This window comes from Hibiscus syriacus, unplaced genomic scaffold (assembly GCF_006381635.1).
Source record: "Hibiscus syriacus cultivar Baekdansim isolate YM2019G1 unplaced genomic scaffold, ASM638163v2 tig00110339_pilon, whole genome shotgun sequence".
Taxonomy (NCBI): Eukaryota; Viridiplantae; Streptophyta; class Magnoliopsida; order Malvales; family Malvaceae; genus Hibiscus; species Hibiscus syriacus.
The window spans coordinates 2,083,459-2,111,369 of record NW_024062692.1 but is presented as its reverse complement, the minus strand read 5'-3'; the positions used below and the strand labels follow the sequence as shown (position 1 = coordinate 2,111,369).

The window sequence follows — 27,911 nt, the reverse complement described above, 5'->3', positions numbered from 1 at the left end:
TAATTTTATCCCTAAACTATGACCCTCTTTCTAAATTGGTGCTCAAACTTTTGAATGTTCTAATTTCATCTCCGAATTTTGGTGTGTTTTATGAAAAATAGGAAAATTTAAGACTTATATCTATGAATTTTAGGGTGTTTTATGAAAAATAGGAAAATCACGCTGATTATTTCTGCAAAACAAATAAATCCCATCATTCTATGGAAATTAATTCCTAAGAAAGGCTTAAATTAATAGAATGAAGGTTCATTTTTCAAGGTAAAGTAATTGACTGAAGATTAAGCTAACATTCAATCCATGACATCTTTCCGAGAGTACAACATTACACGTAACTATTACAAGGAAATGACTTAATGTATCTGATCTTACTAATTTGAACTCATGCTCTGTTCTGTTTATCTTAATAGGTCCTTTCTTAACTGAAATAATCGTTCTTTGTTTCCTATTTTTTTTAGTTGCTTTTCTTTTGATACACATTCTTAAATGTCGCATCCTACATTAAGGTAATAATCAATTTATATTTTTTTCTGCCCCTCTTGTTCTTGCCTCTTTTTTGGGTGTTGGGGACAGAGGGCCGAACTTGTCAAAATATCCAACTGAGAATATAGTAGTTTGACTGTTGAAACCTTAAATAGAAGTTGACAATCTTTGCAAAATGTACCTGTAGGTGATCCTTTATGTTTTATCCATGCCGTAGACGGAGTGGGTGCTGAAACAGGGCATGTGATAAAAACAAACATTGGATTTGGTGGTCCATTTAAAACAGATTATTATCAAATGGTTGAGAATTTTTTAAACATATACTATCTTATATTTACCTTAGACTAGTAAAAAGATTCGAACTCAAACCACTTCAAAATACATCGACACTTAGCTTTATAGATAAATAGCACATTATAAGTGAAAAAAATATTTCACAAGTAATGTTTGAATGATATCAAGTATTGTTTTAAATAAATACAAAAGATAAAGAATTAAGACCCTGTACATCATCTAAACATTGTGAAATCATTTTTTAAACTGTCTGTATATTTAGATAAAAGAAGTTAAGAAAAAATGAATAATTTAGATAACATGGAAGTCAACAATTTACATCCCAACAAGAGACGCAAACTACCAACACTACAAACAATTCCCAGTCCTCATACACAATCAAAGGAAAAGAAAAAGAGATAGAACATTATTAACAAAAGAAAGGCAGGTAAAAGCAGGAGAAATAATACCAAAACTTTGGAAGTCCTATCTCTCGCCAAAACTTGAGACTGAGTTATTCAGCTTTTATGTGAACTGCAAGTAGGGCTACATGCCAAGCTTTGAAATAAGTTCTCTCCATCGTGGAGTCTCTTCATCAAAAATGTAGGTCAATGGTGATATTAGCACCCCACTGCCTCCAATCTGCACCATACAAATATTCAAATTCAGGGTTGGGGAGTTGCTATATCTACTACACATATACCGTGCCACGTATCGATGACTTCTTATTAAATCCAACAAGTTCCTTTTCTTTATTTTGGGACCAAGTTAAGTGCATGATTACAAAAAAGCTAAATGTAACACTGCAGACCCTGCTAAATCCAAAGCGCCGCATCGATCACCGAAGTGACTCGATTCGATCAAAGACTACTATAGACTTGTACATGACATAATTAATTTCATTAAACACATATAATATCATCCAAGCATACTTTCACGTTAAACATGGATATTCCAGATTACATACATGATTAACAAACCAACTACGAACCAAATAATACTTAAAATAGGATAATTTTTTAGCTTAGGTATCGATACCCTAGTCAAATTCTCAGTTTTAAGAACAATATAATGGTAGCTCATTTTTGGTATTGATGCCTGAGCATTGAGTATCGATTATGGTCATCAATAGGTGGGAAATCATTTCCGAAGCACAGAAAAACATAAGGACTTCTACAATGAAAACATTAAAATGAGGCTAAGTTAAGAACAATAACATAAAAGGTTACAAATTAGGTAAAGCGATTTATCTTTTCTAATAATTTGCGTAATTGTCAAATTATGAAAAAAGATCTTACCAAATTATGCAAATTATTACAACATTTTGCATAATTACTACATTTTTTACCTTTTCCTTAGCTTAGTCTAATGGTTTTTATTTTAAAATTTTCCAAAACACAAGATGAAGTGTTCTAATTACAGTACAGATCTAGACCTGGATTTAAATTCATTTGCAAAACGGATTAGGGATGAAGTAGGAGCAAGCATTTAAGCAACAGTGTCCATAGCAATTAGGTTGCCTTTATCAAAATTCATCATGACTTACCGCTCTCAACTGTTGAACAGACTTGTATAGAGCTTTCTTCGGCACACATATCACCATGGCATAGTAGTCAGCAGCTACTTTTCCATCACGCTTACAAAACACTGGACATACTGTGGGTCCCTGGAAATGCAAATATTAATAATTTTCAGAGCCTTCTTAGATTTAGCAATAGCATTAAGAAAATCTTCAATTAATTCAAGTTAAAATTTGCAACGACTTCAAGATCATTTCAAAGATGAGTGTTGACAGCAATGTCATTTCAAACTTCACCTGCAACCCAGCTAAAGATGGTTGGCTCAATACTAGCTCAGCCACTTCCTCTGCGCTACCGCCCCTCATATTTGCAGTTACCTGCCATAAGAAAAACATATAAACAGGAAGAATGCTGGGAAGCAAAAGGAAAGCAATCCACAAAAAATGAATCATGAATATGCGCACCGTGAACTGACCAAGTGCCCTCAAATGAGCCTCAAATCTTTCAAGGATCTCATGTGTCGTGTCCAGGGCACCTTTCCGCTGGATTAATGCTTTTCGGCTTGCAACTAGGACAGCCTGAAGTCAAATGGACTCTTGACATAAGGCAAGGTACTCTAAAAGCAATCCATTTTTTTTATAGGAATAATAGGCCTCATTAACCTCCCTCTTAGTTAACTCCATGAAAGAGTAACTAACGGAAGGAGGAAAAGAGTGCCTTAATTTATTGAATAGAGAAACTATTACAATAAAGTACACCAATACATTTAGGGCATCATAATAAAACTATAATCCTTAAAGCACCCTATAGAAATACCCTTACAATCAACCAATCCCATCCTTAGCTAATTTATCTGCTTCCCAATTACATCTCCTAGAATTAGGAACAGAATTAGGCAACAAAATCCAGTCTACTGCAAATTTACAGTCACTTTCTAATATCAGTCTTCCCTTTACAGCCCAATCTGATGATAGAAAAATGTCTAAGCCTTTCTTAATAGCTTTTAACTTAGCCAACGGAGGAGGGTCTGGACCAATACTAACAGAGAAAGTGGATAAGATGATACTATTACAATCTCTCAAAATACCTCCAATTCCTCCAGCCAACCCATCAGACTTGACAGCCCCATCAACATTAAATTTATAAAAATCTGTTGGGGAGGCTGCCAACTTTGTATCAAACTCCTGTTAGTATTCTGATAACCAAACCTGTCTGCTAGAGATGGGTCCCCTACCAACATATCAACTTGTATCTGGATATGGGGAAACTTAGCTAGAAACCATTTAGCCAACCTAAATCTTATTAGGAAAAAGGGAGAGGTTATATGAAGGCTATAATTATCAAACACAACTGAATTCCTTGCTTTTCAAATAGACCAAAGAACTACTCCCGGAATGAATTTCCATATGTGCGAGTTTTTCTTTAAATCAGACCATGAGCTTAGCAAAACATGTGGATCATTAGGCAATGCTGTATAGCTCTCCCAAATCTCTAAAAATCTGTTCCAAAGATCCCCTGCAACTGAACATGAGAAAAAAAGATGCTGGACTGTTTCTTCATTCTTTTTACATAGTGGACATAGTGCGTCTTCCATAGGAACCCCCCTTTTCTTCAGCTCCATTTTGACTGCCAATTTATTATGTATGATTTGCCAAAGGAAGGTTTCTACTCTAGGAGGAGCGAAACCTAACCAAACCCATCTTTTTCAAGAAAAAAAACCTCCTTGACTATTTGATAAAGCCACCTTGCAGGATTTCACCGAGAACAAACCGTCCCCCTTCCCAGACCAAGAAAGAAAATCCTCCATTGAATCAAATAAATTAAAACAATTTAGTGTTACCATTAGATCGCCCCATTGGTTCAATTCCCAATCACATAAGTTTCTTCTTGTTTGAACATTCCACACCCATCCATTTACATCAAAGCAACCAAAATCTGTCACCTTACCCCTTTTGTTGTTTGATAATCCAAATATCCTGGGAAATTGATTCTTCAAGGGTAAGTCATTGGCCCAAACATCACTCCAAAACGAAATAGACTTGCCATTTCCCTATTGAGTCCTAGTATGAGACCTCAAACATCCTCCAATGTCATCATTTTTCAAATAATTGTTCACAATTCCTTTCCAAATCCAAGAGTCTTGAGTCGAAACAACGTTGGTAACTGACAGAGATTAAGGACTAGCATTGTGTTCGATGCATATCATCCTTTTCCAAAGTGAATCTTTCTCATTTGCAAATTTCCACACCCATTTACCCAACAAAGCCCTATTTGTGATATTCAAATTCAAAATTCCCAAGCCACCATCTTCCAAAGGTTTACAAACTGTCTGCCAACTAACTCAGTGCATTCGATTTTTGTTTGACCTTTCCCCCCAAAGAAAGTTAGCCATCAATGTATTAACTTTCTGCCTTACTTTGAGCGGCATTTTAAAAATGGATAAGAAAAAAATCGGTAACGAAAATAATACCGATTTTATAAGCACTAATCTGCCCGCCATTGACAGTGAAGAAGCCTTCCAACCAGCTAACTTATTGTTAAAATTCTGTAAAACCGGCTCCCAAAGTACTTCAGAATTTTTCTTTGCACCTATAGGTAAGCCAAGATATTCCATAGGAAACAGCCCACTGAGCAGCCAATATCATTCGCCTATTCATTTAAGGTAGCAACTTCCACATTTATACCAAACAGTTTACTCTTAGAAAGGTTTAAATGCAACCCTGCCATTAAACTGAAAATCCTGAGCACTCTTTTGATATTCTGGATGTTAGTAAGAGAGTCATGGCAGAACAGAATTAGGTCATCAGCGGACTGTAGGTGAGTCAAAAGGAAAGGATTAACTGATCTACCGATATCAAACCCCTGAAAAAGTCCCAAATCAGAAGCTTTAATCAACATTAGATGTAGGAGTTCCCTAATTAAATTAAACAAAAGAGAGGAAAGACTGCAGCCTTATCTTAACCCTTTTGTCATTGGGAACTCCTCAGTAGGAGAACCATTTACTAGAACCGAAATTGATGCTGAAGATAGGCAATAGTCAATCCAAGAAACCCATTTCTCCCCAAAACCCATAGCTTTCATTACTTTAAGAAGAATCGGTCATTCCACCGTATCATAAGCTCTTCGAAAATCAACTTTGAAGACTACCCCCTTCCTACCTTGCTTCCTCTAATAATCTATACCTTCATTAGCTAGGAATGCACAATCTAGCAGTTGCCTACCAGGAATAAATGTGAACTGGTAAGGGCTAACTAAGTCTTTTATACAAGAAACCAACCTTTTGGATAGAACTTTAGAAATGATCTTGTATAAACTGCCAACAAGGCTAATTGGCTTGTAGTCTTCTAAACTTTCTGGATTAAGTTTCTTAGGGATTAGGGAGATGAACGCATGATTAACCCCGTGATCCCATTTTCTTCCACTATAAAAGTCAAAGACAAACTTCATGATCTGCTCCTTTAACATAGGCCAATACTTCTTTAAAAATCCCATAGTATAACCATCTGGTCCAGGGGCTTTATCACTAGCCGATGAAGAAATTGCTTCCCAAACTTCTTGTTCTGAAAAAATATCCTCAAGACGATCCCTTTGCTCAGCAGATAGCTTTGCAAAGATAAGTTCAAATTCTCCCACTTCCAGCGTATTAATCGTATTATAAGCTTTTTTGAAATAATCCGAGACATGAGACTTAATCTGAACTGTGTCTGTCAATTCCACACCATCCACCTTCAAAGCATTAATGGCATTAAATATGTTTCTATTCAAGGCACTTAAATGGAAAAACTTCGTGTTCCTGTCTCCCTCTTTGACCCACCTCACTCTAGACTTCTGGCGCCAAATGCTCTCCCCTATTCTATGCAGTCTCCATAACTCACTTCTAAACAACAATAGCTGGTCCCTGTCTTGAGGAGAAAAGGCAGCACCTTGTGACTTCAATTCCAAATCATTTATTTTGGAATCAATTTCTGAAATAGACTCTGAGATCCCCATATGTTTACTGCTGGACCAACTCCTTATCTTCTCTTTAGTACCTTTTAATAAGTTAAAAATTCCCCTACCTCCCTTCTTTTTCAAATCAGCCAAGAAATTTTCAACCAAATTATCAAAACCTTCTTCCTTTAATAGATAGTTAAAAAATCTAAAAGGTTTAGGGCCCCAGTTCTACCCATCTTCTTCCAGAACAATAGGGTTATGATCAGAGAGAGATTTGGGTAGAATTTGTTGTATCAATTTAGGGAAACCCTGTAGAAAATTGCTACTAACCAGAAAACGATCTAGGCTTACCCACGTAGGAGACTCTATTGTTGCACCAAGTGTACATACCTCCTGATAAAGGGAGATCAATGAGGTTTGTTTGTTGAACAAAGGATCTGAGCAGATCTAGGGCATGCCAATTCTGCGCAACTCCATATTTCTCTGATGGATTAAGATAGGCATTCAAATCACCTCCTATGCATACTGGGAGGTTTAAGTTTGTAACAAAACTCAACAACTCCCTAAAGAACTCTTCCTTTTCTTCCTCAACAGACGGGTCATACACATTAATTAATACACACTCAAACTTATACAACTTGAACATTCCTGAGATTGCCATAAATCTGCTGTTCTTTTCTTCCCATGTAACTTGAAAAAAAAATCATTCCATAAACACATCAACCCTCCTGCTGACCCATCAGCCGGATAAAAACTGTCCTTGAAGCATCTTACCCCCTAATCTCCTTCTTAACCCATTAAAGCATTGACTCAATTTCGTCTCCTGTAGGAATAAAAAAATCGATTTATTCCTATTTACAAGTCGGGTTACTGCTCTTATTTTTTCCTTTCTCCCTAAACCCTTTATGTTCCATGAAATAATTTTAAGATTTGACATTGGAATATTAAATCTTAAAACCCCTCAAAAGGAAGACTAAATTACTCCCTTTCTTTCCTAGACCCCTTCCTTTCCATCTTCATAATCTCCTCTTTTAACAAATGTTGCCCCCCTTTGAAAGTAATCCCCAACATGTTACAAACTTCCCTAGTAGCAACAGCTTTTTTCACAGCTTTAACAGAAGAGTGTGAAGACTTTGAGGAGGATTTGTCTTGTTCCAAAGAATCCCTGACCATACTTCTATACACCCTTCTATAAACTCTATCAAAAAAACTTATTGACACTTCCCCCTTTGAGCACACACTACCTGAACGTCGTGGAGCAATTCTTAGTCTCCTCTGATTATTTAAGCTTTTTGCTCGATGAAGAAACTGAATAGGAATTTTGGAAGAGGACAAACTAGTCTCCTTTCTTTTGATCTGACCATCCATAATTAGCTCTGAACTAGTTCCAACTTGATTCATTGAATTTCTCTGCCTCACACACGAGCTGGAAGAGCTACCCTCATTCAGATCAATTTGTTTATCATCCTTAACCCTTTTATGCTTCTTTGAGCCAGCCCTTTGTAGAACAGAGAATTTGCCTCTCAAAATCATTAGAATTCAATGAATTAACTGCATCGTTCTCCTCTTGACTCCTCAAGCCAACATGCTGCTCTTTATCCATATCAACATCTTGCTCACTGTTTGACATTTCTTTCTCTCCCCCTTTCTTTTCTTTCACCAACATAACTGCACCCTCATCTGCAACTTCTCTATGATTAACCGAAATGTTATTGGGCTGAGGCATAAATCTACCAGTATTAGTCTTCTCCCCAACCCACTTAGGATTAAAAGCAGACCCAGTAGGGATAATTTTCCTTATTGGTGAAAAATCAACCCCAATTTCATCTGATTGGGCTTTATCCTCTGGGTCAAAAGTTTCCCTTAATCCAAGACCCACGTGATTCCTATTCTGATTACTCATATTTTCTATAAAAACTGACAGCTCACAATTTGCAATTTCTTCATTTGACTTACTCGATGGGACTTGTCCCCTATTGACTCCATTCACTCCACTGTTCTTTTTATCATTCAGCCAAGATAAGACTTTATGTCTGGCGTCCTCTGATATCTCTCGGTTAATAGTCGCCAGAGTAGGACGATGCCTATCCCCCTGCATAGACATGACATAATCATTATGCAAAATTTTTGAAAATTTCTCCTCCGTCTTCCCCTTCAATTCATCTGGTTTTTTCAAAACAGAACCCAGGGATAACTTCACTTTGAACGATCTGCCATAAGAACCAATAGCAACCGTATCATGGATATCAAATGGACTTTCCACTCTTAGCAATACTTTTGCCACTGATAAATCCGATCTGCTCTTTGATTCTTCGTTAAAACAAATAAATTTTCCCCATCTCCCAGTAAGTTTTTCCATGAATGCCTCATTCTAGCACAATAGAGGCATTCCATACATCTCTACCTGGCAAAGGGCCAATGGAACTCCATCATTCAGAAACCAATCAAAACATAAGAACAACTCTTCTTTCTTATTCTTCCATACATATGTAAGCTCCTCAATCGTATTGAATGTAATGATGCAAGCATTCCATGCATAACCCCATTTCGATATCTCAAATCCCAGTCCTTCGATCTTCAAAGCTTCCTTTATCGAATCCTGCTCATAGGAATGTTTCATTATCCCTGTTGATGATCGCTTAACCCACTCCGAATGGTTCCTCGGAATATGCATCTCCCATACGTTCCTAACACCAATTGCATTCTACTTTGTACCCTCCAGTTTCTCCCCTGAAACTTGTTCTCTTATCGCATTAAGGCCATTATTCACAACATCCTTATAAGATCTTCCATCCCTCAAGCTTCTCACCGATTCAGCTTTCTTCCCGATTTGTGTTTTTTCCTGTTTATCTGACTTGTTGCCCATCATCCTCTTCCCTTCAGCAACTTCCCTCCTCATAGTCTTTTGATATTTAGCAATCCCTACTGAGATCCTTCTCCCATCAATCCACTTACCATGAATATACTGAATTGCCTTCTTTCTACTTTCTTCATCAGCAAATTGGACAAATGCAAAGGTTGAAGACTTATAGTTTGGTTTCTCTAAAAAATGTGGGATAAAAATTCTCAGAATCTGACCATAAGGACTAAAAAAATCCCTTAAACCACCTCTCGTAACTCTCTTGCTAAGATTATCAATGAACAGAGTCCATTTCAAATTGCTTACTATAGACTATAAGATCACTCGCTTGAACATTACATGAACAAGAAAAGTAAAAGATCTGGTTACCTGGCTTTCCAATACAACTCCACCTTCAATTTCTTTCAAATTGTTTTCCTTCAGTGTTGTCCCACTACTCACAAGATCCAAAATTGCATCTGCTATTCCCATCTATAAACATCATACAAGGAGTTTAGCTGCTTTATTATTAGATAGATTTAGTTATTTGATACCATGTTATAATCTAAGAAAATAAATTGAAGGTGAGGGAAAGAATAAAAGAGGTATTGCAAAAGAAATCGAATTATTGAAATAGGAGATTACAATAGTTAAAATAAACACGTAGTTAGCGAAAGCCCAATTGAAAAAATGGAGAGAGAGAGTTAGAGAGAGAGAGTGAGATTTCGAAATGCAAGTTTCCTGCTGACAAAGTTAGAGAGGTCCATGGAGGAGATACTTGGTCTGCGTTCGTTAATAATCTTAGTAGGAGAGTGCTCTGTAGTGCATTATGGGATTGTTTTAGTTATTATAGAAAAGTCATTAGGGTGTTCATACCATTTATTAACAAGAGACCGAAATATAAGGTTAGTACGTTTGCGTTTGTTCATTTTGCAAGCAAGGAGGATCTGTGAAATGTAGTGGAGAAGATGAATAATGTCATGGTTAATGGAAGGAGAATATCTGTGACAGTAGCTAAATATGAGAAGATAACTGGGACGAGGAGTCAGAAAGGTGGTAGAGGTGAAGGATCAAAAAGTGTTAAAACAGGAGGGGTTAAGACTGGAAGACCGTCTTCTCCAGTTGAAGTGGTAGGCAAGATGGAGATGATGAATAGGTTTCTTGATGGAAGGACTTATAAAGATATGGTTGTTGGGGTGAATAAAGATCCAGAGGGTGTTCAAGAGGGTAGTAATAGAAATAAGGAGGTGAAAAAACCTATGGAAGTCCTTATTCTGGTGGAGGAAATTGTTGAGATCATCCCTTACTGGTATCTGCAAGGTGATTTTTGAAGTGGATTTTGTGCAGAAAGCCATAAGGAATGAGGGCTTCAAAGAAAAGGTGGTAAGGTGGGGCTTTGCAAAGAATACTTGTCTGGTAATTTTCCAGTCGATGGAGGAGAGGAAGATTGCGATGAAAGAAAAATGGGAAGCTTTGTCTTTATGGTTTGAAAGATTGGAGCCTATTTTTGATGAAGGAAGTATCCCCCTAGCTTATTGTGCGATCTCCATGATAGGAGTTCCATTAAATTGTTGGTTGGTTCCTTTCTTTACTAGTTTGGCATCCAGATGGGGTAAGTTAGTGAAGATTCAAGAGGAAACTGCCCAAAGAGTGGACTGTAGAGTGGCGCAGATGCTCCTCAGGGTCAAGAGTCCATTTGACATTCCTGAACATATCATCATTAATGCGTATGGGAGAAAGTTCATGATTAAAATCAAGGTTGAATGTGCTGAGGATTTTTTTCCTGAGTTATCAAAAATGGCTGAAGAAGATGTTTCAGAGGATCCATGGGAAGAGAGCTCTTCGGACTGGAGCCAAGAGGATGTTCAGGTTCGACAGGAAGGGCAGGTGGGTTTACAGGAGGTGTCAGACTCCCAAAATAGGGTAGAGGAATGTGTTCAAGGATCCCAACAAGGCAAAATCAAAGAAACCGAGGGGGGTTTGAATTTTTGCATAGGTTCAAAAAATACTTTTTCGGTCGACTTGTGTAAGGAATGACAGCTACAGGAGATGTCCCCATCCAGCAAGATAAGTCGGAAGGATTTAATAAAGGGAGAGAAGATGGGAAGAGTATGAGAGGTGCTTCCTTTGGGCATGACAAAGTTGAATGGGATAATGGGCTTCAGAAAGGCCTGGAAAGGCAAGTGATGAGTGGGATGGACCAAGAGTATGTGAGAATAAGCATGGGTTGTCATATTTCTATAGCAGATAATAATTATGTGCAGTCTCGGGCTCCTCTGCACTTTGGGCCTGTATCGCTGTCTCAACACAGAATTTCTGGTAAGAGTGTGGCCATTCGTAAAGAGGGAAAAGGCTTATATAATCATGTCTATTCGAGATCAAGGAGGGGGGAGTTAAGAGTTGTGCTGGTACAAGTTTAGACTATGTTTATACAAATAAGGCTGAAGGAGGGGCAGAGGCACTTAAGTGTTGGAATGTAAGTAAATTGTTGGGGGTTAAATTTAAAGGGGGAAAACAAGCATTCATGAACAGAGCAATTACATTGGTTAATGAGAGAGAAGCAAATGGGAGTAGCTAAGGGGTATAGGCTTATAAGGTTTTCGATTGATATAGATGTCAAATTGGAAATTAATGTCTTTAATGTTAGAGGTTTGAGTAGGAGGGTAAAAGCTAGAGTTGTAAGGAGATTTGTTGATGATAAGAAGCCTATAATTTTATTTATTCAAGAATCGAAAAATGAAAGTAGTGAGTCATTCATTAGTGAGAAAAATGGGAGGGAAATTTTTGACTGGCTCGGCAGTATCTTCAGCTGAAGGTCTTGCTGAAGGATTAATTATGTTGTGGAATGAAAAGGAGTGTGATGTTAAGGAAGAGGTCATTCATAGGAGATTTGTGGCAGTAAAAGGAATTATGGAAGAGTTATAAGGGTCTTGTTGGTTCATAAATGTGTATGGCCCGAGTGTGGATTTATAAAAGGAGCTATTTTTTGGGGAGTTATCTTTTTTGGAGAATGTAAACTGTCTAGTGTGTCTTGGCAGGGATTTTAATGTTGTTTTGTCACAGGAAGAGAAGGTTGGAGGTGAAGTGAATTCGGTTTTAATGAATGTTTTTAGAGACTATTTGCCTTTGGCTGGAGGTAGATTTACATGGTGCAATAATAGGGATGCTCCAACTTATGTGAGATTGGATCGTTTTCTAGTGGATCAGAGATTTTTATCATTTTTTCCCATGATAAGCTAAAGCCTCCAAGCAAGGTCTATTTCGGATCATAATATGATTTTGCAAGAAAATAGGAGATGGAATTGGGGTCCTAAACGGTTCAAGTTGTTCAACTACGTCATGGAGGATGGGTTTGGTAAGATGATGGTGGAAGAGTTGTTTAATTTGTGTAAAGTAGAGAAGAAAAAACCGATCTCCAGTGTGTTAAAAGGGGTGAAGGATGTTGTGAAGAGATGGTCTAAGAAGGGTTGCCTAGAGCTTCCCAAAAAAATTAGTAGCTTGGAAAAATAAATTCAGGAGTTGGAAATTGATATGCAACAAGGCCTATCCATGGTGTCTATGAAGCAATTTGTGGAAGCAAAAAAAGAACTGTGGGACCTTTATAAAAAAGAAGAATCGATTTGGTTACAAAAGTCAAGAGTGAAGTGGAGTTTGGAAGGGGATAAGAACACAAGATTTTTTCATCAATGTGCTGGAGGTAGAGGAAGGAGGAATTGTATTAAGTCCCTCAAAGTGGGGAATGAAGTCACTTCTGATCCTAGTGTGATTAAACCCTCGGTGGTGGAATTCTTTAAGGGACTGTTTAACCAGAAAAATACACTGGAGGCTAAGGAATTGTATTTGGAGTTTCTAAAACTTTCAAATGAGCAAAGTATTGCTCTTGAGAAGCCATTTTCTGAATAGGAAATTTGGAAAGTAATTGCTAATTCGGACAACAATAAAGCACCTAGACCTGATGGACTGAATTTAGGGTTCTTTAAGAAATTCTGGTCTAGTTTGAAAGAAGTTATGATGCTGTTTTTTAAGAAGTTTTATGAGGGGAAGGAATGGGACATGGTGATCAATCACTCCTTCATTTATCTTATAACTAAGAGGGTGAATCCGGATGGGCTAGAAGATTTTAGGCCAATTACCCTCGTTGGAGGGTTTTATAAAATTCTTTCAAAGGCATTAGCTAGAAGGTTGGGCTTATGCATTAATGAAGTTATAAGTCCGTCACAATTTGCATTTATACCGGGGAGACACATTATGGACTGTTCGTTTATTGCAAATGAAAGTATTGATTTTTGGAGGAAAAAAGGATTGAAGGGGGTAGTTTTTAAGGTGGATTTTAAGAAAGCTTATGATTCAGTGGATTGGGAGATTTTGATGAAAATAATGAGTAAAATGGGGTTTGGAGATAAATGGTGCTCATGGATATATAAATGTGTCAACTGCTTCCATCTCGGTCCTATCAAACGGGAATCCAACGGAGAAAATCACACTATAAGAGGATTAAGACAGGGTTGTTCGTTATCTACGATGTTTAATTTGGGAGGTGAGCTGTTGCATTTGTTGTTGGTTAAAGCAGTGGACAAGGTGTTGTTTTTGGGTTTCGAGCTAGGTACTCATGAACGTTCCTTCATGTTATCACATTTACAATTCGCAGATGATCTTATAATTTTTAGCAAGGCAACTATTCGTGATTTGTTGAATGTTAGAAGGGTGCTATTAATTTTTGAATTATTGGTGGGGTTGAAGTTAAATTTAGCAAAGAGCAGAATATTTGGAATTAATGTTGAGGAGGAGGTGTTAGCTTCTTGGGCTAAGGAAATTGGATGTTCAATAGGATCTTTTCCTTCGGAGTACTTAGGATTACCGTTGGGGGCCAAGAGGAACTCATTTGCCTTGTGGGAGCCTGTTGTTCAGAAATTCTATAATAGTTTGGTTGGATGGAAGGCTGAGTCCCTATCATTGGCTGGAAGGGTTGTTTTGGTGAAATTTGTGTTGTGCTCTCTTCCCATATACTTCTTTTCTATTTTTCGGATCCCAATTAGTGTGTTCAACAAATTAAACTCTATCATGGCAGCTTTTCTATGGGGAGGTTCGACAGAAAAAAGGAGCATTCATTGGGTGAATTGGAAGTTGGTGTGTAAGCTAAAGAGGTTGGGGGTTTAGGAATTCCGAATTTGTTGCTCTTGAACAAGGCTCTACTTGGGAAATGGGTTTGGAAATTTGCTTCAGAAAAGAGTTCCTGGTGGAAAAAAGTGATGTGTAGTGTGAACAACTTGGATTTGAATTCTATGATGATTGGGAATAATTGGACAGCTCGTGTTTCTTGGATTTGGAGAGGAGTTGTTAAGAACTTCTTTTCTAGTGATGAATTTGGGGATTGTCTTAGGAAAAATCTGTGTTTGAGAGCTAGAAATGGAGAATCAGTGGAGTTTTGGCATGATGTATGGCTGGGTCTGGTTCCTCTGAAAGAGCGGTTTCCAAGGCTTTTTTCTCTATCGAATAACAAAGGGGGTAAGGTTGTAGAATTTAGGCTGAATAATGCTTTGGGATGGGTGTGGGATATTCAAGTGAGAAGGAACTTGGTGGATTGGGAGGTTGAGCAATGGTTGCAGCTTATTTCCTTGTTGAATAGTACCACTTTCTCATTTTTAGAGGAAGATTGTTGGATATGGTTAGGAAATGACGAGGGTTGTTTTTCAACTAAATCGTGCATCACAAATTTTTTTGATTAGGAGGGTAATGATGGGAAGGATGATACTTGGGATAGACATGTTTGGGCAGGGATAGCACCTCCCTGAGTTGAAACTTTTGTTTGGCAAGTTGCACATCATAGAGTGGCAGTTAAGGAGGAGCAGTTGAAGAGAGGAGTGATTGGGATTGATGACCTTTTATGCCCGATGTGTGGGAAGTGTGAGGAGTCGGTTTCACATCTATTTTTGCATTGTGAGGTGGTATGGGATTTGTGGTCTAGATTCTTAAGGGACTGGAATGTTTCTTTTGTGGTTCCTAAGAAGTTAATCGATTTTATAATTTTGTGGGATGACCTACTTCCGAGCTTTACTATTTGGAAATTTATTCCAAGGGCGATGTTGTGGTCGGTTTGGAAATGCAGGAATGAGATAATTTTCCAGAAAGGGAAGGTGGATATTGCGCTGGTGTTCTTTCTTGCTCGATTTAGAATTGTTTCTTGGTTTGGGGATAGATTTAAGGATGTTAAAATTCCTTTCGACTCTTTAGTGGGGGATTTTAAACTAGCAAATTTGGCAGGAAGACAAAAAAGGGGGTTCTCCTTCATCTAGGTGGTACCTCCTCCAGAAGGTTTCCTAAAATTTAATGTAGATGGGGCGATGGTTAAGGGATGGGACAAAGGAGGAATAGGTGGATTGATTAGGGATTCCAGGGGTATGCTGCTTGGTTCGTTTTCAGAGAAAATTGGGGGCAATCCTCCTATACTTGCAGAGTTATTGGCGATCAAAAGAGGGTTGATTCTCATTGAAGAAGTAGGATCTATTCCAAGTCAGAGGATTATCCTGGAATCGGATTCTATTACTGCTTTGAAGTGGATTAAAAGTTCGGATTTATGTACCCCTTTGTTTCAGTCCTTGGTGAGAGATTTAGCTACTTTTGTGGAAGGAAAGGGTATTATTTCAAGGCATATTCTAAGAGTTGCTAATTGGGAAGCGGATGAGTTAGCCAAAGCTAGTATAGGTTGATTAATAGGTTGTGTTGTGGTTCTTAAGGTGTGGTGTTTTGTTTGTATTTCTGAAGGGTGTTCTGGTTTTAGTGTTATGTAATAAGTGTTATGTTGTAAGCAGTTAGTGGTTAGCGATTGGTTGTATGTTATGATTCAGATTAATAAAATTCAGAGGCACTCTTTTCCTCCTTCCTATGTCTTTCATGTTACTCATGTAACATGTAGGATATGAAGGGGGTTTTTAATGAGGCCTATCTTCTATCAAAAAATAAAATAAAAATAAACATCATACGAGCAAAAGGGACTACTTCTCCAAATTGCTTTGTCCTTATCTAGAATTACTAGCGCTAACTTTTAAAGTCACTACCTTCAATAAGAAAACAACATTTTGCTCAATCATATATCAACCGGGTGAAAGACAGAAAGGACACAACAGATGGGTAGAATATTGGAAGGTACATTTAAACGAAAACATAATAAGAAGAAACTTCAAAAGAAAAACCTAAATTACAGGTACTTGGGGAGAGCTTAATTCTTACAGCAGGAGCTGCCTCTAAGGCTCCATCAGCAGTTGAAAATGTCACATTCCTCAGTCCATTTTCTTTCATAAATTTAGGACCAAGCTGTACAGAAAGAAAAAAAATAATAATTAAATTCAAATAGAAACATTCTGTCAATAAGCTACTTCAAAAGATAGCACGAGAAAAAGAGTCCAGAAAGCATATAATTACAAATATCAGTGAAGTGCATGTCATACATAATTGAAGCCAGTTGCAACTCTTAAAGGTTTCTCAATGGTCCACTGGGGCATACGGGATAGTTCCTGCAGTGAATTGATATTCTCAAAGATCCCATACTTGGGAATCTGAAAAAACAAAATACAAACAATGGTTAGTAGGGATATCAGGAAGACACAGCTCAATATAAAATTGTGAAAAAAGAACACTTACTGCAAGAGATAAACGACAATCTCCGTACTCAAGGGCATCATGAACAATGATAAGATCTTCATTGCCCTGAGAAAATATTGAAACAAGAAGAGTTTAATCTGCACTCAATTTTCTGAGAGCAACTCTTTTTTTCTTACAGGAAGACGATAAATGCAGTATAAAATAAACTACATTACAACCAAACTCTGGATAACTCACACGGCAACATATAAGAGATAGTTATAACTTTAAATATGACTTTGCAAGGCAGGAATTCTACATATTACATAATCACCGACTTAGTTGGATAATTGAAATTACTAGTGACATTTTCACAATCGCAAAACATTATAAAGGATGGCCACAGTCAAACAGTATCCTATAATTCAAAACTTACTTGTCCATATTCACTGACAGTATCTAGCCCAACAATACCAAGATCTAAATCTCCAGATAACAATTTCCGGACAATGTCTTTGGGCCGCTGAAACCATACTTCTACATTGGAAAGCTGGGAGAATAACAAATTAAGCATTGAATATCGACCATACAAAAATAAGATATAGATGCTACAATGCAAATTGTGAGATAGAAAAGTGGCAGAAACCTGAGGTATTTGCGCAACATACTGCCTCGGATTGACCTGCTTAACCGACAATTGACAATCCTTTTGCAGAAGATACAGAAGATTGAAAGGAATCAGAACATTAATTTCAAACAAGAAAAACAAGTTGAATAGAAGTGATTAAAATGTAAACACATTCATACATAATTATTGATATTATCTACAATTTTTATTAAAAAGTTAGAACTTCAAAAATAATTTCTCACTGACATTAATAGCTTTTGCATCCTATGAACATAAATCAGCTTTCTAAACAAATAAACAAAAAAAGATAAATAAAAAAACTAAAACTTCATTTTGTTGTGAAGGAAGCAGTACCTTCAGTAGATCGAGAGTATCGGCAGCCATGCGACCTTTGCTAGGCAAGCCGAAACGAATTTCATCCCTTTCAGCGATTTTACTGTCGATCGTGTCATCAACAACGGCAGTTTGGGACTGAGAGTAGGAACAAGAGATGAAGCTACGTTTAGAAACCGATACGTGGAATGGGTGAGGAGAGGAGACTAAGAAGGCGGGCGTAAATGCCGTGGCGCATTGCTGGAAATAAGGCTGCAAGAGAGACATTGTACAATGGGTGACCCAAATAAAACCCTAACTACGAGTTGTACCACAAAGAAACCAGCCGCCGCGAATGGAAGGGAAATACTTTTTAGATTACTTTTCCTTTGGTCGCAAATACTCGACTGTGAGTGGGAGGGAAAGAGGTGGGGTACGGTTGGATGCGGTCAGAGATATTCTGCTCGATGCACTTCACGCAATCACCACTGACCGCAGGGTAAGACCCATATAATGAGTCAAATCACCTACTAAAAGGGACATGCATTAAAAAAAGCTTAAAGAAAAATATCCCCCAAACTATGTATTTTTTTAAAACTATTTAAATTATTTTTTATTAAAATAAAATTCACAAATTATTATTATTATTATTTATTTGCTTTCGTGATTTTTAATTTATATTTTGAAATACAAATTCCAATGAAATTTGAATTTATTTCGTAATTAGGGACTAGAACCATGCTTCACAACTTATACATTCCCCAAGCAATTCATGTATAGAGTATTTACATCGAAACACAATTAAATTCAAAGACAGAAAATGCAAAATTGAAAGTAATATAATATATATGATAAAGACCTAACTGAAAAAACAATATAAAAAATAAAATTAATTATAATATCTATTGAACTTTTTTATCTTAAACGCGAATTTGACGCTATCTACCTCACCGTTAAAAAAAACCATGATCTTACTCAACCTGAATATGACACAATCTACCTCACCTTTAAAAAAATCTAACCTAACTCAACCCAAATTCGAATTAACAAATATTTTTTTACTTACAAAACATAATAACATCATATCTAAACACTCAAACTCCTAGGGAGTTCCTCTTCCCTTACTCTTCATATAAAATAATACACACAGGTGTTTCTATATAAAATAAAATAGACTCATAATAATTGATGAGTGCATGTAGCCCCAAAATTAGGAAATTATTAAGAGACATTTTACTTGGATTCCTGGTTCTACAGTTGTGACCCTGTGATGTCACGATTCGTCAACTAAGAGAATAGAAGAAATGATTCAAGAATTTGAAAAGAGGTTAGAGTAATGATGTCATAATAAGTGCATCTATCCCTACTAACGGTCCTCACAACAGTTGGGATCAAGTCAACTCACTAATGGGCTTACAATTATAACCCACATGCTCTCATTTAACTAAACGTTATCCTTTTCATTTGTCACAGATTCCCTCATAATTTTCCCCAACTTCTCTTATCTTTGAATCAAGTCTCCAATCCAAATCCCTAATTCATTCAATTCCCTATTTTCTCCCCCTTCATCGTGACAATTCCCCCCGCTTCAATCGGTCATTGTCTCCAAGGATCAAACTGTGGAAATTGTGATTGTAGAACAGTAAAATATTCCTACGTTGCATTCTCAACTCCCATGTTAGCCCACTGAATCAAGAGTTGTGTCGCAACCTTTTTGTCGAGCACTCGTATGGGTAAATCTTTAGAGTGCCATCAGGAGCCATTTCTGGAGATTCGATTGAAGTAAGTACCCCGTCTCCTAGTTTCTTTTTTAACAAACTCACATGAAAAACTGGGTGAATGCGTGACGATAGTGGTAATTGCGATTCGTAGGCCACTCCTCCAATTCGTTTGATTTAGTAACGAGCAACTAACTTGAGGTTTTGTCAAATGGCCACTGAGGTTTGCCTATACGGCTGAAGCTTAAGGTAAATGTCATCACCTACTTGAAATTCTCGCTCCGAACGTTTTCTATATGCATAGAGTTTCATTCTAGCTTGCGCTTTTCGCAATTGGTCTTGAAGTAGTTTCTGTAAATGTTCTCTATTAGCTAATAGTTCTGCCACACTATCAACTGCTGACTCTCCTCCCCATGATAGAATATGTGGTTTGTAACCATATAGGGCTTCAAAAGGCGTTGTTCCCTAAGGCAGTGTGAAAGTTGGTGTTGTACCACCACTTAGCCTGGGACAACCACTTCACCCATGTTGTGGGTTTAAGGAAACAAAAACTTCTTAAATACTATTCAAGACATTGGTTTAACCTCTTGGCTTGTCCATCTGTTTCTGGATGATAGGTTGTGCTATATAGATTTTCGGTTCCCAAATGCTTCATAAGCTCTTTAAAAAAAGACTTGAAAAAATTTGATCTTTGTCAGAAACAGCCTGTTTTTGTGCTCCATGTAGTTTAAAAACTTGTTCTAAATAGGCTTTAGCAACATCCTTAGTTGTATAGGGATGAGAGAGGGGAATGAAATGGGCATACTTTGTGTATTTGTCGATGACCACAAGTATACAATTGAATCTTGAGGATTATGGAAGTCCTTCCACAAAGTCCATGCAGACCACATCCCATGCTTGTTGTGGTATAGGTAATGGTTGTAGCAGCCCTGGTTTAGGAACGTGCTCAACTTTAATCCTTTGACAAATATCACATTGTTGAATGTGAGTCTTAATAGCTACCTTCATGCCCTGCCAATAGAAGCATTGTTTAATTCTGAAATAAGTCGCTTGCGGTCCCAAATGCCCTCCAACAGGGGAGTCATGTAACAATGTAATTATCTTCTGCCTTAGTTCTGCCGATGGTCCAATGTAAACCCTTTTTTTTGTACCTTAACACCCCTTGAACATATGTCCAATGATCCTCCCCTTTATACTGTAAGGCTAATTTAATAATATTTTCTTTAGCCCACTCATCATCTTTATAACTATTTTCCACCTCTTGAACCCAAAATGGAACTATTATGGTGGTTGTCATCTCCTGTAGTGTAGAATTGTTCTCGATTTGTCTAGATAATGCATCTGCGACCAAGTTGCTCATTCATTATCTATATTGAATGATGTAATTCAATCCCAATAGCTTAGTGAGTCTTTTTTTTTTGAATTGTTGTAGTAATCTTCTATTCTATATATGCTTCAAGGATTCGTGATCGGTCTTGATAATGAACGTATTCCCTTCTAAATAATGCCTCTATTTGGTAACAACCATTAAACTGGCTAGATACTCCCTTTCGTATATTGACAGATCCACATGTTTAGGACTTAGAGCCTTACTTAGGAATGCTATCGGTCTGCCCCTTGAGACAACACTGAACCAATTCCTTTTGAGTTGTCATCCGTTTCTTGGCAGAATAATTGAGTAAAATCAGGAAGAGCTAAAACTGGTGCTTCATACATGATCTGCTTCAAGTAAAAAAATATTACCTCCGGAGTCCATTTGAACCCATCTTTCTTAAGCATGTTTGTCAATAGTCTACTGATTGCTCCATAATTTTTTGTAAATTTTCGATAATATCCAGTGAGTCCCAAAAATCCCCTCAAGGCTTTAAGGTTCTTTGGTAGTGGCCAGTTTTGCATTGCTTCAATCTTGCTCGGATCAGTGGCTACTCCTTGTGGTGAAATAATGTGGTCTAAATATTCTACTTGTTCCTGTAAAAAAAACACTTGTTTTTTTTCAAATAACTTGTTATCCAATAATAATTGTAAAACTAACTCTTAACTATTTTTTTTATAGAAAAACTAACTCTAACTGTTGCAAGTGTTCTTGCCAACAACTACTGTCAATTAATATATCATAAAAAAAACTATGATAAACCTTCGCAAATAAGGTGCAAAAAACTCGTTCATAAGGGATTGGAATGTGGCTGGAGCATTTGTCAATCCAAATGGCATTACTTTGAACTCGAAGTGACCATGGAGGGTTCTAAATGTTGTCTTTTGTATGTCATATTCCCTAATCTGAATCTATCAATAACCTGATCGTAAATCAATTTTTGAAAAATATTTAGCTCTCAATAGTTCGTTCAGAATAGGAAACTTAATCTTGACATTCATGGCATTTAGCTGTCTGTAGTCTATGCATAACCTCCAAGTTCCATCTTTCTTCCTAACCAATAATCAAGGTGAAGCGAAGGGGCTTTTACTAGTCCGAATTATAGAGGATTTTAATATCTCGGCAATTTGTTTTTCTACCTCTGTTTTTTGGTGATGCGGAAACCGATAAGGTCTTAACTGGTTCTGCTCCTTGTTTCACAATTGAATAGCATAATCATGGCTTTGATTGGGGGGGTAAGTCTTTTGGTTCAAGGAAAACTACTCCATACTTGTAGAGAACAGTTTGTAAATCTGTTGGAATATCTATTTCTTCCATTTCGGTGTCTAGCACATAGATTTCTCCCACTATTTCCTCATTTTTTTCAGTCATCCTTTGAAATTTTTCACCCGAGATAATTTTCATAACAGTGGATTTTTCCCCTCCTTGTAATTCCACTTATTCTCCAACTTCTAAAAATTTTAGGGTCATTTGATTAAAGTCCATGTTGATTGGATTATATTTTTGCATTCAATCCATCCCTAGCACCATGTCACTTCCTCCTAGTTGCAAAACTCGAAAATCATGTTCGAATTTGTGACCTTGCATTTCCACTGTAATTGTTTGCTAGTGGATGAGTTGTACAGTTTATCTCTATTAGCTATTGTAATAACCAAAGTTTTATTAGACACTACTTCTGCACCAGCCTTTGCCCATCCCGCTGTCACAAAACTGTGGGTGCTACCGGTATCTACCAAGATGCTGAGGGGTTCTCCTTTGATAGATCGCAATATTCTTAGCATGTTGTGGCCCACACTACCTGTGAGGGCATTAAGAGAAATTTCCAGTGCTCCCTCTTCAATTTCCTTTTTTGTCAAATTAATTTATTGCAGATAGTTTTAAGTTGTTTTATCACCCCCCATTGTTTCCTCTTCTGAATCTTGCAATTCCTCTTCCATTATATTTAGTTGTTTAGGTTTGCATTGGTGACCTGGGCCGAATTTTTTCTTCACACCAAAAACACAGATTATTGGCTCTTTGGTAGTCAATCAAGTTCTGTTTCTGATTGTTTTGAGTATTATTTGGTTTCATCGTTGCTCCCATAGGAAGATAGGAGATTTCAGAGGAACATTTTGATTGTTAGGGAAGTTGGTTCTATAGGGACCCCTGAATTTTCTGCTCTCTATCTCTAGTGAGAGCTCGTATAACTTTACTTTAATGTCTGCCTCTGCCACTGATTTTGGTTCAAGGACCTTGACTTTGTGCATTAATTCTTCTTTGAGACCACTAAGGAAATTGTATACAAAATATTCCTCCCCTAATTGAGAGTTCATTTATAGCATAAAAGGTTTTAGTTCTTCAAATCTGTCCAGGTATTCGTCAACTGAAGTTTTTTGTTACAGCTTATTAAATTTGTCGATGATATCTGTCTGGCCTCTATCACAAAATCGATGGCAAAGGTATGATACAAATCCATGCCAAGTAATTTTATTTCTTTGCATTACATCACCATCAAACCATGCTTATAACAACCCAATTTAGGGGCTAAATTTTAGAAATTATAAAGTATTGAATTTAATTGGTATTTTGAAAGAAACAGTTGATTAAATTGTAAAATTTCAAAGTTGGCAGACCGTTTTAAGAAGTGAAGGAAGTTCAGTGACTAAACTCATGGTTTACCTATTTATTTTATGGGATGAATTATAAACCCCTTCCCCGTGCGCAGTTCCAGATTATTTTCCCAGTTTTCCTCTCCATCAACCCTCCTTTCAACTCCGATCTACTCTTCGTCCGACCTTCGATCGACGAACCGAAACCACCATCGTATTCGTTGTCGACCGATGAACAAAACCCCTCAAACCTTTTGTCATGAATAGTCGTCCGTCGTCGTCCGTCGTTAATTTCAGTCGGAAGTATCGTCGGTATTAACTCGATTTCAGTTGGTTTTTCGTCGATTCACGACGATCCAACCATCCGTTTTCGACACCTCCTGCACCATCGTGTTCCTTGCATCGTTTCGAGTTCACCGGTGTCCTCCGTTTCTCCGTCGTCGCCGACGAGTGGAGGGGTGAGAAAGTCAAAGTTTTTGATGTTTCAGAATCGAGCACTCCGTCGTTCAAAATTGTGAACCGAGCTTGAGAAGTGTCTCAAAATGCCTTAAAATAAATTTTAGGAATTTTTCGACATCACATCACTTTTCATGCGCCGCCACTGCGCGTAGGGGTACTAATTTTGTAATTAATTTATGTTATGGTGATATTTGTGTAAAATTTGGGTGTTAGTTTTGTAAATATTTTTAGAAGGTGGCTAAATTTGTAATTAATTTCTGTTAGGGTGATATTTGTGTAAAATGGTTGACTGTTGACCGTTGACCTACGTTAACCGTTGACCAGCGTTGACCACTGTTAACTGGCGTTGATCGGGCATTAAACGACATTTGACTTTAACCGTGTATACCTATTCTGACGTTTTTCGATGTCCTAAATCCGTTTTTGAGGTCCGTTTCACCAAATTTAAACCCGGTAAGTTGGTTTTCACTGATTAATCACCCGATTCGATCCGTTTTTCAGAATTAAGCCCGTTTTTTATGAAATGTTTATTGTCATGTATTTGAGGAATTATTGAAAGTTAAATTAAAGATCGAGGGAATTCGAATGGAATTTTTATGATCGATCAGTATGACACAGAAATCGAGGTAATACTTTACTACATCTTTAAGTTTTATGGAACATGTTGATATTGGTAAATGCATGAATAAGATAATGTTGGTCAATTTGGTGGAGTTGATTAATTTATACACTCGATATAAATGCGGTAAAAACTCGGTAACTGAATACGGATCGAATGATTAATATAAAAGATTGAGAGACTGTTAGAATTAAATTACAAGTTTTGTGATTAGTGATAATGGAATCAGCCCTGGATTTGTAATTTATATTTTATATCAACAAAGGTTAAATACTAAAGGTACTCGGATGAGAAATTATGAGAATACTCTGGTTGGGTAAAATTACGAAAATACCCTTATGTTGTAAAATGTCAAGAATTGTCCCTGGAAGTTGATTAATAACTCTGAAAAGACTTATTTATCTGATAAAACTACAGATGTGTATAAGAAATGCTAGTTTTGCTTGAAAAATTTGGATAACCGAATTTTAATCACATGAGGGTTTGTGCAATACACTAGAAGTATGTTAAGGATTCATTTCAAGATAAGAGAATGTTCAGGAAAGCAATTAATCATAGGATCTCTAAATTATATTATTTTTGTTAAGAGTTAATATCGAAATTATTTGGTTAAGAAATTACGAAAATGCCCTTGAGAGGTAAAATAGTTCGTGTTGACCTTGAATGAGAAAGTACTTTGAAGATTCGTACTTAACTCGATTAAGTACGAATTTGATTGTTAAGATCCTGACTTAGTGCAGAAAAATTCCTGATATTCCGTTTATAAAATTTGAGAAGGCACTTGACCCGAAAATATCCGAGTTATGAGTAAATACCTGAAGAACAATTTATCGGGAGTGTTCTTTTGTCAGAATTGTTCGAAAAGACTGAAATAAATTATAAGATTTAATTTAATAGTAAGATCGGACGGAAAGAAATGATTTAAATACCCTAGATCTGTAAAATAACCAAAATACCCCTGTAAAGAAATGATTAACGAATATCACCAAGCCCATGAATGAATGTATATCCTCAAGTTTTGAAATGAATGGAAGAACATTGAGCACAAAAAGGACCAAAATACCCTTATGTCATAGACTAAGTAAATGTCTTAGATTATTTAAGAAATTCAAATAAAAATTGATGTTATAATGCTCTTAAAGGTTATGGAACGCAACTTAAGCCAGACAAACAATGTTAGTGTTATATCAGTATTTGAATGACATAGGAACCACTTGAATGTTTGTTCGTCTCCTCAAGTTTGAATTGATGATAATTCTAAAAGTACTCAACTCAGCTCAACGCTAGAGCACATTCGATAGTAAGAAATGGATATCCGTAAGATAAATCAACCACAAATACCAGAATGACTAAATTGAATTGAAAGGAAATGCAATATATATTTGAAATTCAGAAACATCTGAATTAATATGGAAAACTCTGAAGTAATCGGGATAGGCTTGTTTGCTAAACGAACAAAGTAATCTCAATGACTGAGGATTTAATATGTGATTGGATGAGTTTGGAAACACTGATGAACATACATGATGAATTGTCGTTATTGGTCATGAACCATGAAACAAGTACGTCCGTATTTCCTGATATCGTTGAAACGTGAAAATGAAATAAAGACTATTGGAAGATCTATTCAGCGATGATTACAAAGATGAATTATGGACAATAATTGTTAGTGTTAAAGAGTAAATACTCTGGAAAGGATGTAAATTGACGGGTCGACATGTATTAGTTCTGAGAGTTGTTTAGTTCGAATTGTTCAATAAGTCGATCGATCAACATAGATTGTAAATGTCTTGAATATTTGTTTCTACATTCTCATATTAAATCACTTCGGTCATGTCTGAACACACATATAACGCAGAAGGAAAAGATTATGAATACCCTATTTGGTTCAATTGAGCTGAGATCTTATGAATTTAAGTATATTCCTAAATACCCCTGATTGTTTGGGTAATGAAATCACTCGTAGTAAATCTGAATTTAGAATTATTATGTATAAAGGTTCTTGAACGTTTTCCTGATGCACATGGAAACATAGGGGAATTCTAAAGTATCAATCTCAAATGTCTGATTAGATCGGTTAGAAATCGATTCTCTTCAATAGGACATCGTTCCTGGAATCAAATTGCACAGGTTCATGTTAACCATAATGATAATTACAAAATACCTCTGAAAAGTACTTGGATTCTCTAGTGTGTTCCATGTATATATTAAAAAAATTGTTTTATTGTTTGAACATGTGGTACACTGAAATCTATGGTTACTGTTTTATGGATGCACCGACTTAACGGTAAAGGCTTATGGATTTGTATCACTGTATAAATTGTATCTTGGAGATACAGATTTGTAAAGTACAGCTTTGATCATGCTGAAAAATTTTTATGAACCTAATGTGACTCTTAGGTAGGCTCTACGGCCCTGAGATCATTCTCGGGTAGGCCCTGCGGCCCTAAGATGTGTTCTTAAGTAGGCCCCGTGGCCCCGAACTTTCTTGGGTAGGCTCTCAGGCCCTAAGATGTTCCCTTAGGTTAACTCTTTATACGATGGTTTTAAACTACGAGTTTAAAAAGCTCCACTACAGTATGATTTTTGAGATTTACTGAACTATCATTTGATTAGTGTACCTATTATGATTTTATGGTACTGTTGGAACACACTAGACATCCTATTCGATCTCCTGAAAACGTGATACTATGAATGCTTCCTATGAACTGAGATATTCACGGTTTCTATTCAATGAACTACCAGTGAAACCTCAGATTATTCCGAAAATTTGTATAAGTCTGATTCAATAAGGAAATTATGGCTTTCCATTTATCTGCATGTCCTATAGCATCATCTGGTAGTTTTGTATTACTGAGCTTTTCAAATCTCACTCTATTACTCACCGTTGCAGGTTAAAAGAATTGTACCAGTGCAACTATCGATTTCAGTAAGGGAGTTTTTCCGGAGTTGCTTGCAGAATATGGTACATGTGATTAGGGGGCATGTAATTGTATTTTGTTTTATATACGAGTCTGAAAATCTGTTTTATTTTTAAATAGTGACAAATGATTTTATGAGTTTACATGTTTTAATAAAAGTTTTAAATTTTCTGAAATTTTTACAGTGGGTCGCTTCAGTGGCCCTAAGGTGACACCCTGGATCGGATCAGACTATCAGCATCGGTCTGAGGGGGTTACAATGCTTATGCTCTGCTTGTTAAGTACATTGTTGTCATTTTTATTTTTTTTAAACTCAAGAATAACAAAGATAGAAAAATACTTGTCACATTTCCGTACCCAACTTCTGGGTTATTTCCATCAAAAAATGACAATTCAATCTTTGGTTTGAGAATGAAAACTCCACTGCTATGATTCTATTGGGTTTTTTTCTTCTACTCTCAAGCTTTGAATTCTTGGAAGTTCCCCTATTTCCCTAAAACTTCCTCCTATCTTTGTTTTTTGTATATTGGGTGCATTCATATTGGTTTGAGATATGTCGAGCCTAGTAACGAGTATACCTGGTTCTCCTGGTTTGAATGAATACTTCTCATTTTCGTTAATAGAAGTAACTTGTAAGGGTTTCTTACCTTCTAGTTTGCTACCAAGCTTGA

General features: G+C 36.7%; 1 protein-coding gene and 1 long non-coding RNA gene across 2 annotated transcripts; one reads left to right on the top strand and one right to left on the bottom strand.

Moving 5' to 3' along the window:
- Nucleotides 1-1,246: 1,246 nt before the first annotated feature.
- On the bottom strand, nt 1,247-17,907 carry LOC120120489 (ATP phosphoribosyltransferase 2, chloroplastic-like). The gene is made up of 11 exons (XM_039140131.1): nt 17,606-17,907; nt 17,270-17,329; nt 17,060-17,173; nt 16,684-16,749; nt 16,491-16,598; nt 16,273-16,356; nt 9,436-9,537; nt 2,738-2,851; nt 2,570-2,650; nt 2,300-2,419; nt 1,247-1,395 (listed from the first exon to the last, which is right to left on the bottom strand). Exons 1-11 carry the CDS (start codon nt 17,849-17,851, stop codon nt 1,300-1,302), a joined length of 1,191 nt encoding a protein of 396 aa, XP_038996062.1. The 5' UTR covers nt 17,852-17,907; the 3' UTR covers nt 1,247-1,299.
- Nucleotides 17,908-19,049: 1,142 nt separating this feature from the next.
- LOC120120491 lies at nt 19,050-27,257 on the top strand. Its single transcript, XR_005515905.1, has 3 exons — nt 19,050-19,345; nt 19,436-19,530; nt 27,213-27,257. It is a non-coding gene; the product is annotated as an uncharacterized LOC120120491 (long non-coding RNA).
- The last annotated feature ends 654 nt before the right edge of the window (nt 27,258-27,911 follow it).

Coding starts and splice junctions, on each gene's coding strand:
- LOC120120489 (XM_039140131.1), bottom strand. CDS start 17,851: ATGTCTCTCTTGCAGCCTTATTTCCAGCAATGCGCCACGGCATTTACG. Junction 17,174..17,269: donor ATGTTGCGCAAATACCTCAG/GTTTCTGCCACT, acceptor TTATTCTCCCAG/CTTTCCAATGTAGAAGTATG. Junction 16,750..17,059: donor CTGTCAGTGAATATGGACAA/GTAAGTTTTGAA, acceptor ATATTTTCTCAG/GGCAATGAAGATCTTATCAT.